This window comes from Echinops telfairi, unplaced genomic scaffold (genome assembly GCF_000313985.2).
Source record: "Echinops telfairi isolate 266 unplaced genomic scaffold, ASM31398v2 ScPeMD7_7427;HRSCAF=8465, whole genome shotgun sequence".
Classification (NCBI taxonomy): domain Eukaryota; kingdom Metazoa; phylum Chordata; class Mammalia; order Afrosoricida; family Tenrecidae; genus Echinops; species Echinops telfairi.
In genome coordinates this window covers 15,100,245-15,112,721 of record NW_022111327.1, presented here as the reverse complement: position 1 = coordinate 15,112,721, position 12,477 = coordinate 15,100,245, and the positions used below count along the sequence as shown (strand labels likewise).

Below are 12,477 nucleotides of genomic sequence, written 5' to 3'. Positions count from 1 at the left end.
TTGTGTCTTCCAGCTTTGCTTATTAGTCTGGCGAGAGAATTAGGGTGAGTAATTGCTGTCATCTAGGATTTAGGAGCATTTGGCAAACGTTCAGGCAGTCCGTGGTGCTGTTTTTCCTCCTTCACAGTTGATGGGAAGATGCTTTTGCAAACTGTAAAATTTCTAAACAATAATAGTAGTAGCTTTTATGTATCTCTGTGGCCGCTGTCCTAATTATGGCCCTCACCCTACTTATTTAAACTTGCCAACTGCTCTTCCTGCCTCAGTCTGTCCCTCCCACCTCCTACATTAGCGCCCAGAGTTCTCTTTCTCTAAAGTACTAGTCAAATGGTATTACTTCGCCTGTGTTCGCTGTCCACTGCCTTCGAATCTCTGAACTTTTAAGCCACCAACTTGGAGCTCTTTATGTTGTGGGCTAAATATAACTTTCCACCCTGAGCCCCTCCGTATCCTTTTCAGTTTTTTGTTTGCATGTTGCTCTTTTTTCGGCCCCATCTTTAACTTACCATTCTCTTTATCCCAGCTTTGCTACCACTCCTTATTTTGTGCTAAAACAGCGGTTCTCAACCTGTGGGTCACGACCACTTTGGGGGTCGAACTACCCTTTCACAGGGGTCACCAGATTCATAACGATAGCAAAATGAAAGTGATGAAGTATCAACGAAAATAATTTTATGGTTGGGGGGGGTCACCACAACATGAGGTACTGTATTAAAGGTTCACGGCATTAGGAAGGTTGAGAACCACTGCTCTAAAACATTGGCGGGTCCAACAAGTTCTATGACTTATATCCCCACGTTGGTTCTGCTGTAAACAGGTGACTTCGTGACCTTTATTATGTTACTTTAATCTCTTTAAATGTCACCAGATTTCTTCATCCTCATAATGTTAGTACCTACTTCAGAGCTGTCAGGAGTCATTCAGGTTATGAATGCAAAAGGCTGTGGTAAACTGAATGCATGGCACACAGGGCATTATTTTCTGCCTACTTCGGTCAGGATGCTTTTGAGTTCAACTAACAGATACCCAAATGAGAGTGTCTTGGACAATGAGCAATGAAGTCTGGAGGTAAGGCCGTAGTGCAGCAGCTCAGCCATATCAGGGACACGGGGTCTCCCATCTTTCTGCTTCACTCTTCTTCCCCTCTTGTTTTCTTGGGCTTGTTCCCCTAGTGGTCCACAGATAGCTGCTAGAATCTTATGTGCCACAGGCAGACAACAGTGTTCAGAGACAGAAAAAGGTGAAGTCCCTATTATAGGTCCCTTTTTCAGACCTACAATATATCTAGAAACTTCCGCTTCACCTCTTCCTCCCTTTACCCTGTAATGGTTCCCTTGTGTCTAATTGGCAAGCATTGTAGCATATGCCTGTGCCTAAACCAGTCATCGCTGGGAAATGGAATGAATAGTTCAGAACAGCCTTGATTCACTCCCCGGTGCTGGCTCCCTTTCAAGTTTCCTGAAGGAGTAAATGGTCAGAAAAAGACATAGTAGAGGCCATTAAGGAGGAAAAAGATTGTGGTGGTACAGTGTTTTCAGGGGTGGCCCTAGTCTGTTAAAGCAGGGAAATTAAAAGAATAGCCTCAAAGACAGTGTAATGATCGTGGATAAAAATTTGGGTCACGGCATACAAAATGAGCAAACAATTGGGGTGGGAAGAGTAGGAAACTTTATTTTCTTTTACACCCTCATTTTACAGTTTATCTTTATGCCTAACCAGGTATGCAGTGGAGCCGATGAAGACCCTGATGATAAAAATGCGCCATTTCGACAACGCCCATTTTGCAAATATAAAGGGCACACTGCTGATCTTCTTGACCTTTCATGGTCCAAAGTAAGAAATAATATTTTAATTGCATATGAATTCTAAGTAACTGTGACTTTTAGGATTAAAAAAATTGTTTTGTCTGCGTGATTGTCACACTGTCCAGTGTTTTAATGTTCATATTTACAGACACACACTATAAGAGTTACCTATAAATCGAAGTAAAAAAGAAACATCAGTTTAAACTAATAAAAATGTTTATATTACTAAATGACTTCAATCTGAAGTTTTCTACATTTTATAAGCAGTCATTTTGCAAACTAGCCTTAACAAAATGGATGGACCACTGAGGCAAAAAGAAACAATGTGAGGGTTATGCCTGACCTCCTCCAGTTCCCAAGGCCAATTGCCACAAGGCATACCTCCACCCTCCATCCCCTTCTGGGACCAATTCCGGTACCACCCCTGCCTCCCATGTACTCTCTACGTTTTGCAAATATAAAGGGCATGCTGCTGATCTTCTTAACCCTTCAAGGTCCAAAATTGGGCTTGATAATCTGTTGCTATGGCCACACAGAACCCAAAGACAATACTCATGATTATGGAACTTATTAGGGAAGTTAACAGGTTACAATCCAACATCAGAAATACTAAGGATACAGTTGTTCAGTCAGGTGAGTCTCTTTTCTGCCATTCCCTTGGGTGGGTTTCTCGCTGGTCCTCAGCCTCTTAGCCCAGCCTCTGCTTCTGCAATGTTAGAAAGCATGGTAGGGCTGCCATTGAAAGCTCAAAGGGCTTGTCACTTCACCATAAGCTTCAACCAGAAGGCACTCAGGTCCACCTCAATAGGTCAACAAAACTTCTATAAGCAACTTTACTTGCTCTTTGGGCCAGGAAATTCATACCACTCTGTTGCATGTCTGACTTCTGGTTCTGGTTCTCTGGTGTCAAAGCTGTCTCCTGGCTCAGGGAGCTTCAATGCACAAGGGATATCAGTGTCCAAAGATGCCCTCTACTCCTGGCTCTTCTCTTTTGCTGATAGTGAGATTCTCCTCTCCCCCCCTCTCCTCGGCTTCTGAGATGACTGTTCTTATACCCAGCAGAATAGCAATCACAATTAAAACCCTTCTAAACAGTAACTCACAGCTGAATCGTTTAATCCAAGCAGTTTCTTCTCCCATCTTCATACCCAGACCCATCAAGAAAATGAAGGTCATTTGTGAGCGTTACAAAGGCAATAGCTGGAAGAGTCATTAAATAACGCATTGCATTGCAACGATGAAAGTGAAATCTGATATATCTAATCAACACTGCTTTTGAGCTAGTTGCCTGAATGGTGACATTTCTGCTTTGGGTTTCAAAATTGTAATCTATAAATCCATTGTGAATCTTCATTTTTGTTTCACACAGCCCCCATCTTTAGAGAAAAATTATTTCAGAAATAAAGGGGCTATTTTGCTATCAATTAGATATCTTAGCAGTTTTGCCAAAATTTGAAGAGCTATTTTAAATTTTATGTACTGTGTTCAATCATGGAGCACGTGTCAGATTTTTTGCATAATTACATTATGCATAATGGTGTTGCATTTGTGGACAAAAAGGATCTATTTTGAAGCACAATACTGTGTGATGGGATAATGTCTATCCAATCAGTACAAATATTATTCAAATTTATGCACTAACCACTAAAGCCTAGTGATAAAGAAATTGAAGTCTACCAACATCTTTGGTCTGAAATTGATCAATTAGGTAATCAAGATTCGTTGATAATTATTGGTGATTGGAATGAAATTGTTGAAACCAGAGAGGAAGAACAGTAGTTGCAAAATATAGCCTTGGTGATAAAAATTAAGGTGGAGATTACATTATAGAATTTTGCAAGACCAACTAGACAGGAAAGAAAAGATCAAAGTGGATATCAGAAGAGAAGCTGAAATAGGCACTAATGTAAACGGAACAAAGGAATAAATAAGCATGGTTTAAAATCAGGGAAGGCATGTGTCAATATTATATCCTTTCACCATACTTATTCAATCTGTATGCTGAGCAAATAATCAGAGAAGCTGGATTATATGAGGGATTATAAGCATCAGGATTGGAGGAAGCTTTATTAAGAACCTGTGATATACAGGTGACACACCTTGCTTGCTGAAAGTGAAGAGGACTTGAAGCATTTGCTGATAAATATCGATTGCAGCCTTCAGTATGGATTACAACACAATGTAAAGAAAACATAAATCCTCACAACTGAACTAATATTGAACATCATGATAAATGGAGAACAACTGAAGTTGTCAAGGATTTCTTCTTGGTTGGATATATGAAGGGGTCCCCACCACCACCACAAAAAAAAATGGAAAAAAGCTCTTCTGGGCAGAGCTTTCAGTTTTCTACTAAGCGAGCATTGAGCAACTCGCTCTGAGTTAGTGCACCTAGTGGCGCCGCCTGGGAAGATTCTCTCTGGTCACAGTGATTTTTTTTTTGTAAAAGGAGTTTTACTCAAACCTTCATTTTTTGTAATGGCCAGTTGTGGCTGCGAAATTTTGTTTCCTGCTTGGGAAAAATGCCACAGAAACTGTTGTGATGTTGAACACAGCGTTCAAGGACAGCATTACAGGAAAAACTCAAGTGTATGAGTAGTTTTCTCATTCAAAAACAGGTGAAATGTCGATTGATAACAAACCTCGTTCTGGAGGTCAGTCAGTTTCACGACTTGTACATTTGGAGTTCATTCCACCAGGTCAGACTGTTAATCAAGTCTTCTATTTAGAGATTCTGAAAAGATAACATAACAGTGTGTGACCAAAAAAGGCCTGATTTGTGACAGACGGGGGTCTGGTTTTGCCACCATGATAATGCACCTGCTCATACAGCCATCGCAGAGTGCCAGTTTTTGGCAAAAATCAGCATGCCTCTCTTGCCCCTGAGCTTGCTCCCTGTGACTTCTTTTTGTTTTTGAAAATTAAGTGGGACATGAAAAGATGGCGATTTGATGATATAAAAGTCAGTAAAGAATAAAACGAGGGAGTTGCTGTAAGCCATCCAAACTAATGAGTTTGAAAAATGCTTCCAAAAATGGAAACACAGATTTGACCAATGTATTAAGTATAATGGAGAGTACTTTGAAGGTAATAATGTTGTTTTGTAAAAAAAAAATTAAATACATAGCTTTGGGGAAAAACTTCATTTGGGGGGAGTCGTACTCCTTGTATAATCAATGCCCTTGAGAATAGCCTTCGGTATCAAAAGGCATTGCATTGTGTAAATCTGCTGTGTAAGACCTCTTTAAAGTGTTAAAAAACAAGGTTGTTATTTTGAGGACTATGGTGTTCCTGACCAAAGCCATGGTATTTTCAATTGCCTTGCATGCATGTGAAAGTTGGATAAAGAAGACTAAGGAAAATTCAATATTTTAAAAATTATGATGCTGGTGAAGAATATTGAAAGTACCAGGAACTGCCAAAAGAACAAACAAATCTGTCTTGGACCAAGTACAGCCAGAATGCTCCTTAAAAGCAAAGCTGACAAGACTTGGTCTCATACACTTTAGGACTGTTTGCAGGGGCTACCTGTACCTGAAGGAGGACACCGTGCCTGGTAATGTTGAATCGCAGAGAAAATGAGGAAGACCTTCAACAAGATGGATTGACACACTGGCTCCGACAGGGGGCTCAAACATAAGGATAGTGCAGGCCTAGGCAGTGTTTCATTCATGTACATAGAGTCACTATGACTCATATCCCACATGAAGGCACCTAACAACAACAACACTAACAAACTTTCCACTTTCTTTGTATTAAAATGTCAGTATCATCATCTAAATTCCATTAAGAATTTAGGGCTGGGCAAGCATTGCATAAAAGCCTTAAATTGAGACAAAAAAGTTAACTGAGTTAACAAAATAATATCACTGAAACCAGTGATGTCATTAACATGTTAATTGTATTAGGGGAAACCCTAAATTTTGAATTATTCAATTTATGAATTGGTGCACCTATCATAACTTTTTAGATATTTTGAACGTTTTTCCTAACCCACTTGTCATAATATCTTGCTCTTTGTTAACAAGCTTGGTCCTCACTTTGGTTACAGGTAGTCTCATTTTTAAACTAATCATGCTATTGTACTCCTTCCCTACCTATTTCAATGAGTTCTGAGAAGATGGAAATCTAAGGTGTCCTTAATCTGATAACCATATTCATCTGAAATAAGTCCGCAGCCCATAGAGAATCTTGAATTCACTTTCTTAATGCAAGCAATTTTTTTTCCTGCATTGCCACATTAACTGGAAGACATTGGATATCCCTTGACCACCTTGTCAAAATTAATATGTTTTCTTTGAACTCATTATACTTAACCTTTCTCTGGCATTTGTTGATTTGGTGCTATTGATCTTTCTTAAAATGCTCCTCTTACCTTTGAAACCCTGTGCTTGTTGGTTTTCTTCCAGTCTCACTGACCTCTCCCCTTACGTCCTTCGTGGAGGCAGCAATAAATAGTCAAAAGAGCCTGAATCTTTAGAAGAGGATATTGGGATTTGACCTCAGATATTTCCATTTACAGGGACCCTGGTGACACACTGGTTAAGTGCTTGACTGCTAACTGAACGGTCAACAGTTCAATCCCTCCAAGGGAGAAAGATGTGCGAGTCTGCTTCTGTGAATGTTATAGCCTTGGCAGCCCTGCACCGTCAATGCCAACTCATAGAGACCCTCCTATAGGCACAGTAAAAGTTCCCCTGTGAGTTTCTGAGACTGCAACTCTGTACAGGAGTCCAAAGCCCTGTCATTCTCCCAAGAGGCAGCTGGTAGTTTTGAATTTCCAACCTTGTGGATTGCAGCCCAACTTGTAAGCACCATGCTATTGGGGGCTCCTATAACCTGCTGTCTACGAAGTACTTTGCTTTCACTCCAAACATTTGTACTGATCACTTTTTTGTTGTCACTTGCCTAAAGGCAATAGCTGGGAAGTAGGGAGGTCAGGATTAAAACTAAATGACTATCTTCCTGTGTCTGAACAACTCGTCACTACTAGGTAACAGGATGACGAAATGATTTACCTACCTCACAGGGTTTCTGTAGAGTACTAAGAGCAGTACATATCAAAAAATACTCAATATATGTCATTATTATTACCTTGATGTGTTTAATAACTTAAAGCATACCCCCCAAAACTAGGATCTTATTTGAATTTGTTTCATGGTTCAGTTCTCTATTTGACTAGATGACGTTTAGAAGTTAAAAAGCTTTTGACAGACAGGTGGTTGATTCTGAATGATGGGCCATCCATCACATTGCCTGAATCAGTTAGTTACCAGTACTCTTTTGCAGCTTTGAAAATTCTATAATCTATTCTGAGACATTTGACAAACTCTAACTACCTTGCCTAGGATGTGACAAGTACATCACTTTTCATTCCCATGCTGCATTATTGGACAGTTTTTTAAAAGACATTTCAAGTGACAATTAGGGATCCAAATGTGGATTGAAGTTCACCAGTATTATCAATGTGAAAATAAATGAATTGATGTCTTGTACTCAGAGCTATGACAACTACTTCAAACCCAACTAAACTCACTGCCTCAAGTCCGTGCGGGCTTAGCTCTCTGCCTGGGGCCCGGTCAGTTTCTTTGGACATGCATCAGAAGATCTGCTCTATCCCAATTTCAGAATAAATAATGTGAACAAGTCTTCCAATCAGTGAACTATCGTCATTGTTTAGGGAGAAGAAAAAAATCTTCAAAGTGAAGTGAACACTCTTGTTCTTTCTAATGTTGCATACAAAAATCATTTAAAAACCTCTTGCAACACACCTTGAAAGCTCACTTTTGTTATCTGAGTAGGTTCATGGGCTCCTTTGTTCATATGGTGGTAAAATAATCAAGGTCCTTTTCTCCACAGAACTACTTTCTGCTGTCTTCTTCGATGGATAAAACCGTCAGGTTGTGGCATATTTCCAGAAGAGAATGTCTTTGCTGTTTTCAACATATAGATTTTGTCACTGCCATAGCTTTTCATCCAAGAGTAAGTATTAGGTATACCTTTTGCTGTTGCTGTTTCATTCTTAGGATGTGAGGCAACCTGGCTTCTCCAGAGGAAACTAGGCTACCTACTGCTGTCAAGTCAGTTCTTCTCATTGTGACACTGTCGGCCAGCGTAAAACTGCAGCCTCATCTCTCTCCCACAGAGCAGCTCGTGGGTTAAACTGTCAACCTTGTGGTTAGCAGCCCAACGTGTAACCCACTGCACAACCACGCCGCCTTAACTAGACTACAAATGATCCACAGCCATATAGTTAAAAGCAACTTAATTCAGTGTTTCTTTGCTAAAAAAATAATGAAGGAAGTAAATATTTTGCTAAGCTGACCGAGTAGAACTTGGATTATTACATTCTAAGTATACAGTTAAAATGTTATTAAAATGTTTTCTGAGACATGACAAGGTATAGATAAAAAATAAAGGCATCCTATTAAATATAAGAGATATTGAAGATGGAAGAAAAGTCGGTAGATGGATTTAAAAAGAGAAATATGTAGGTGGGAAAATTGGGAGAGGAGGTAGGTAGAAAGAGGAAAGACTGTAAGAATCAAGACCGAAATTCATTTGTAAGAGATACATAGTTCCTATCAATTGTCAAAGTATTGTTAGATCAATGTCATTTCTTAATCCTTTTTAATGGCTATATTAGCTTTTCCCCCCACTATATATGTGCAGGAGAAGTTACCGGCTGAAGCTGACTGCTAATAACTATATTAAAATATATGAACTTAGAGCAGACCCACCAACTTTCACACCTTTACATTGATATATACATTCCCAGTCATATCCTCCTCTGTGTAGGTTTAACACCCATTATCTTTTTTTCCTGTTGCCGTTTTAAAATTTAATTATGTTAAAAAATATATTAAGAATCTGCAACCTGAACTAGTTTTCCGTGTATCATTATCACTTCCAACCATCTTCAAATGTTTTTCAACACTCCAGAGAGAAACTCAACATCCTTTAAATAATAACTCCCCATGTTGCCCTCCCCTTGTCCCTGGTAACCACCAGCAAACTTTGGTCTCTATGCATTTACCTGTTAAGTGTAGTTATACATTACTTGTCCTTTTGTGTTTTACTCATTTTAATAGTAATAATGAACAAAGTAGAGATTTTTTTTCTTGTTTGAGCATCCCCATTACTTACTCTTCACTTCTCATAGTACCAAAAATTAGATCAGCTTAGTGATGGGGTTGGTTTCAAATAGAGCACGGTTTCTCAACCTTGGCACTATTGACATTTTAGACTAAGTAATTCTTTGATGAGGGCCGAAGGGGAAAGGCTTTCTTAGCCATTTGAGTATGTTTTGCAATTTCTCTGGCCTCCATTGGCTGGATGCGAGTAATGCAAGTTACCTTCTTCACAATTGTAGCATCTAGATATTGCCGGATGTCCCTATGGGGTCATATTTTTTCCAGTTGAACCCTTGGTAGCAGGTCATATTGAGAGTTTAAATAGTGAAACTTCTCTGCTGATGTGTTTTCGTCATCCCAAATATACTGCCTGAGCCAGTGGGTTGCTGGCTGGTCTTTGATCCAAATGTTCATTGTATCCTAGGGAAAGATAATGGACAAATATATCTTTATGGGATTTTTCCCAACGGGGCTCTAACCAGATATACTTTTCTATCCCCTCCCCACCAAAAACAAATGTCTGTGATTAAATAAATTGAAAGCACTACCATAGTTCCCTTTTGGAGATCCGGAGTGCATGTTTACCTAAGTTCTGAGACTCCTGTTCAACTATCTGCTCCCATTCAACACACATTCAAACACACATCTGTGAACATCTACCAACATCAAACCCACCTAGTCTCCAAGGCTGTGAGTCTCTACTGGAGCACATAGTCCCATCTTTCTCCCACAGAGAAGCTGGTGTGTGTGAACCACTCACCTTGTAGTTAGCAGTCCAATACTTAACCCTACAGTGCCACTGGGGTTGAGGATATGATCAATGATTAGCGCATCAAAGTGAATAAACTAATGTTTGCTTGAAGACTACTTTAATACTTTTAAACTGACATCTACATGTTTTAAATATGACTTTCAGTGGACTTAATCTTTTGATTTGCTTTGGATTTCTCTTGACGTGGTCAAATGAATGTATTCTCTTTTGCCTTCTTCTCAGGATGACAGGTATTTTCTAAGTGGGTCATTGGATGGTAAGCTCCGCCTTTGGAATATACCTGACAAAAAAGTGGCTTTGTGGAATGAAGTCGATGGTCAAACAAAATTGATCACAGCCGCAAATTTCTGTCAGAATGGCAAATACGCAGTTATTGGGACATATGATGGCAGATGTATTTTCTATGATACAGAGGTAACTGATTGCTTTATATAGTTTATGTAATTGAATACTTAGAAAAACACTTGGGATTTCTTCTGGGCTTTCGCTACCTTATTTGTTAACTGGGGCAAATAGTATTAAGTCTTTCTGAGAATGGGATCTGATGACCTTCATTATTTCTTCTAATATTTCATGTATGTTTGCTTTCTTAGCATTTGAAATACCACACACAAATACATGTCCGGTCTACCAGAGGGCGCAACAGAGTCGGCAGAAAGATTACTGGAATTGAGCCTCTGCCAGGGGAGAATAAGGTACCATGCTGTTCAGAACCACTCTCTCCACACTCCATGTAGACTCCTAGAAATTACTTCTTAGTGGCTTCACAAAGAGTGCATTCCCTTTCCTATGGAATACTGCTTTTCCAAGTTTGAAAGGCATAACAAGTATTTGTTCTGCATGTTTGTATAAGTAGCCTTTTGGGGGGAATCAGAGCTTAATGTCAATTTTAAAATGAGATGTTTATTGATTTATTTTTAGATACTAGTCACTTCAAATGACTCCAGAATCAGGCTCTACGATCTCCGAGATTTGTCACTGTCCATGAAATACAAGGGTTATGTCAACAGCAGCAGCCAGATCAAAGCAAGTTTCAGGTAAATTCTCAAAAAGAGTTTGGAACGTTTCTCCCGTATTTCATTTTTTCACTTATGTATGCCTTCTGCTTTCACAATGTTTTTAGTATCTTTGCACTCTGAAAGACACTGTCATTTTATCATTACGTCACATTTATCTACCTGTATGCCAAAGTTAGAATCTTCCCCATTCTGTAGATGAAGACACAAAGACCCAGAAAATTAAGTGATTCAGTCACAATATTAGTTATAGAGGCAGGATTAGCAGGCTCCCTGGCCCAGCTTTTTGTTTTTGGTCCATTTATGTAAACTTTTACAAAATAATTTATTCTTTTTTCGATTTCGTTGTTGGAAATATATACCACAGAACATATTCCAATTCAATAATTTCTATGCACACAATTTGGTGACAACCACATTCTAAATTGGTGCGCTCCTTTTCACCCTACTTTTCCCAGTTGTTGGTTTAAAAGAAGGGTTGCTTCTTCTCCCCATCCTGCCCCATGATTCTGAGCCTCTTAAATACAATAAAACATGTTTTAGCGCCCAAAAGCACAATGTTCTCTATCTATACCTTTTTTAAAAACCAAACCTGTTGCCAATGAGTAAATTCTGACTCATAGCAACACTATATTGTGACAGAGTAAGACTGTTTCCTCAGACGTCACCTTTACAGGAGCAGATCAGCAGGTCTCTTCTCTAGTGGAGCCATTGATGGGTTGAAACCACCAACCTTTCGTTAGTAAAAAAGCACTTAGCAACTGTGTCACCAGGACACAGTTGAAAGGATTGTCCACCACTTTTCCCATCGAAAGGTGCAGTTCAAAACCACCAGCCAGTCCACAGGCGAAAGATGAGGCTGTCTACACCCATAAAGGTTTACAGACCTGGAAATCCACTGGGGAAAGTCTACTCCATCCTGCAGGGTTGTTAGAAGCTGGAACCAACTCGATGGCAGCTAGTTTGGTTTTAATTTTTCCCTTCTTAACCTGTTTCAACCCTTATCAGTTCTTCCCTTCTTGAATTACTTAGGAATCACCCAGTATCAAAGCGTTGATGCCTGGCCCCCATATCCAAAGCCTGAGGAGCCTGCATATCCAACATGCTCTCTCAAATGCCTTTTGAATATTTTAAAGTCAAAAAAGGTGCTGATAGAGCAAAACCTGAAACACCAAGTTTTCTTTCTTTTTCTTTTCACTCCCAAATTTAGCCATGATTTTACTTACCTCGTTAGTGGTTCAGAAGATAAGTATGTTTACATCTGGAGTACTTACCATGACCTAAGCAAGTTTACTTCTGTCAGAAGAGACCGAAATGATTTCTGGGAAGGTATTAAAGGTAAGTAAATACCTACTTTTGCATGTCTTATGAATGAATAATATTAAAGTGAAGATGTACTGAAAGTAAATTTGTGTTGGCATAATCTTAGACACATTGGCAGTTATAACTGCATTTGCTTTATGCTTGGCTTTACTTGCTTGATTTTTCTATTCTAAGGAAATGCTTAACACTAGAGTAAAGTTTGAGAAATCATGGAACCTCAGAAAAAGTCTGTGATAATTCTTTTGGAAATTATTTTGGGGTTTGTTTGTTTGTTTGTTTGTTTGTTTTAATAGTCCTTAGTTACTCTTCTGTTAAATTGAAAAGATAGTTGTCTATGAGGATGGGGAAATAGATCTATGAGCCTACATTTATAGGTTTAGTATTAAGGTAGCAGAAGGACATTGGGCCTCCACTCAAGTACTCCCTCA

General features: G+C 39.2%; 1 protein-coding gene across 1 annotated transcript in view; it reads left to right on the top strand.

Annotated features, from left to right (window-relative positions):
* The window catches only part of WDR44 (WD repeat domain 44), a 97,202-nt gene that overhangs the window by 78,198 nt on the left and 6,527 nt on the right, over window positions 1-12,477 (top strand). The window contains exons 13-18 of the mRNA XM_045298562.1: window positions 1,720-1,833; window positions 7,665-7,787; window positions 9,933-10,124; window positions 10,304-10,405; window positions 10,632-10,747; window positions 11,937-12,064. Coding sequence (XP_045154497.1) covers window positions 1,720-1,833; window positions 7,665-7,787; window positions 9,933-10,124; window positions 10,304-10,405; window positions 10,632-10,747; window positions 11,937-12,064 — 775 coding nt within the window. The remainder of the gene's footprint in view (window positions 1-1,719; window positions 1,834-7,664; window positions 7,788-9,932; window positions 10,125-10,303; window positions 10,406-10,631; window positions 10,748-11,936; window positions 12,065-12,477) is intronic.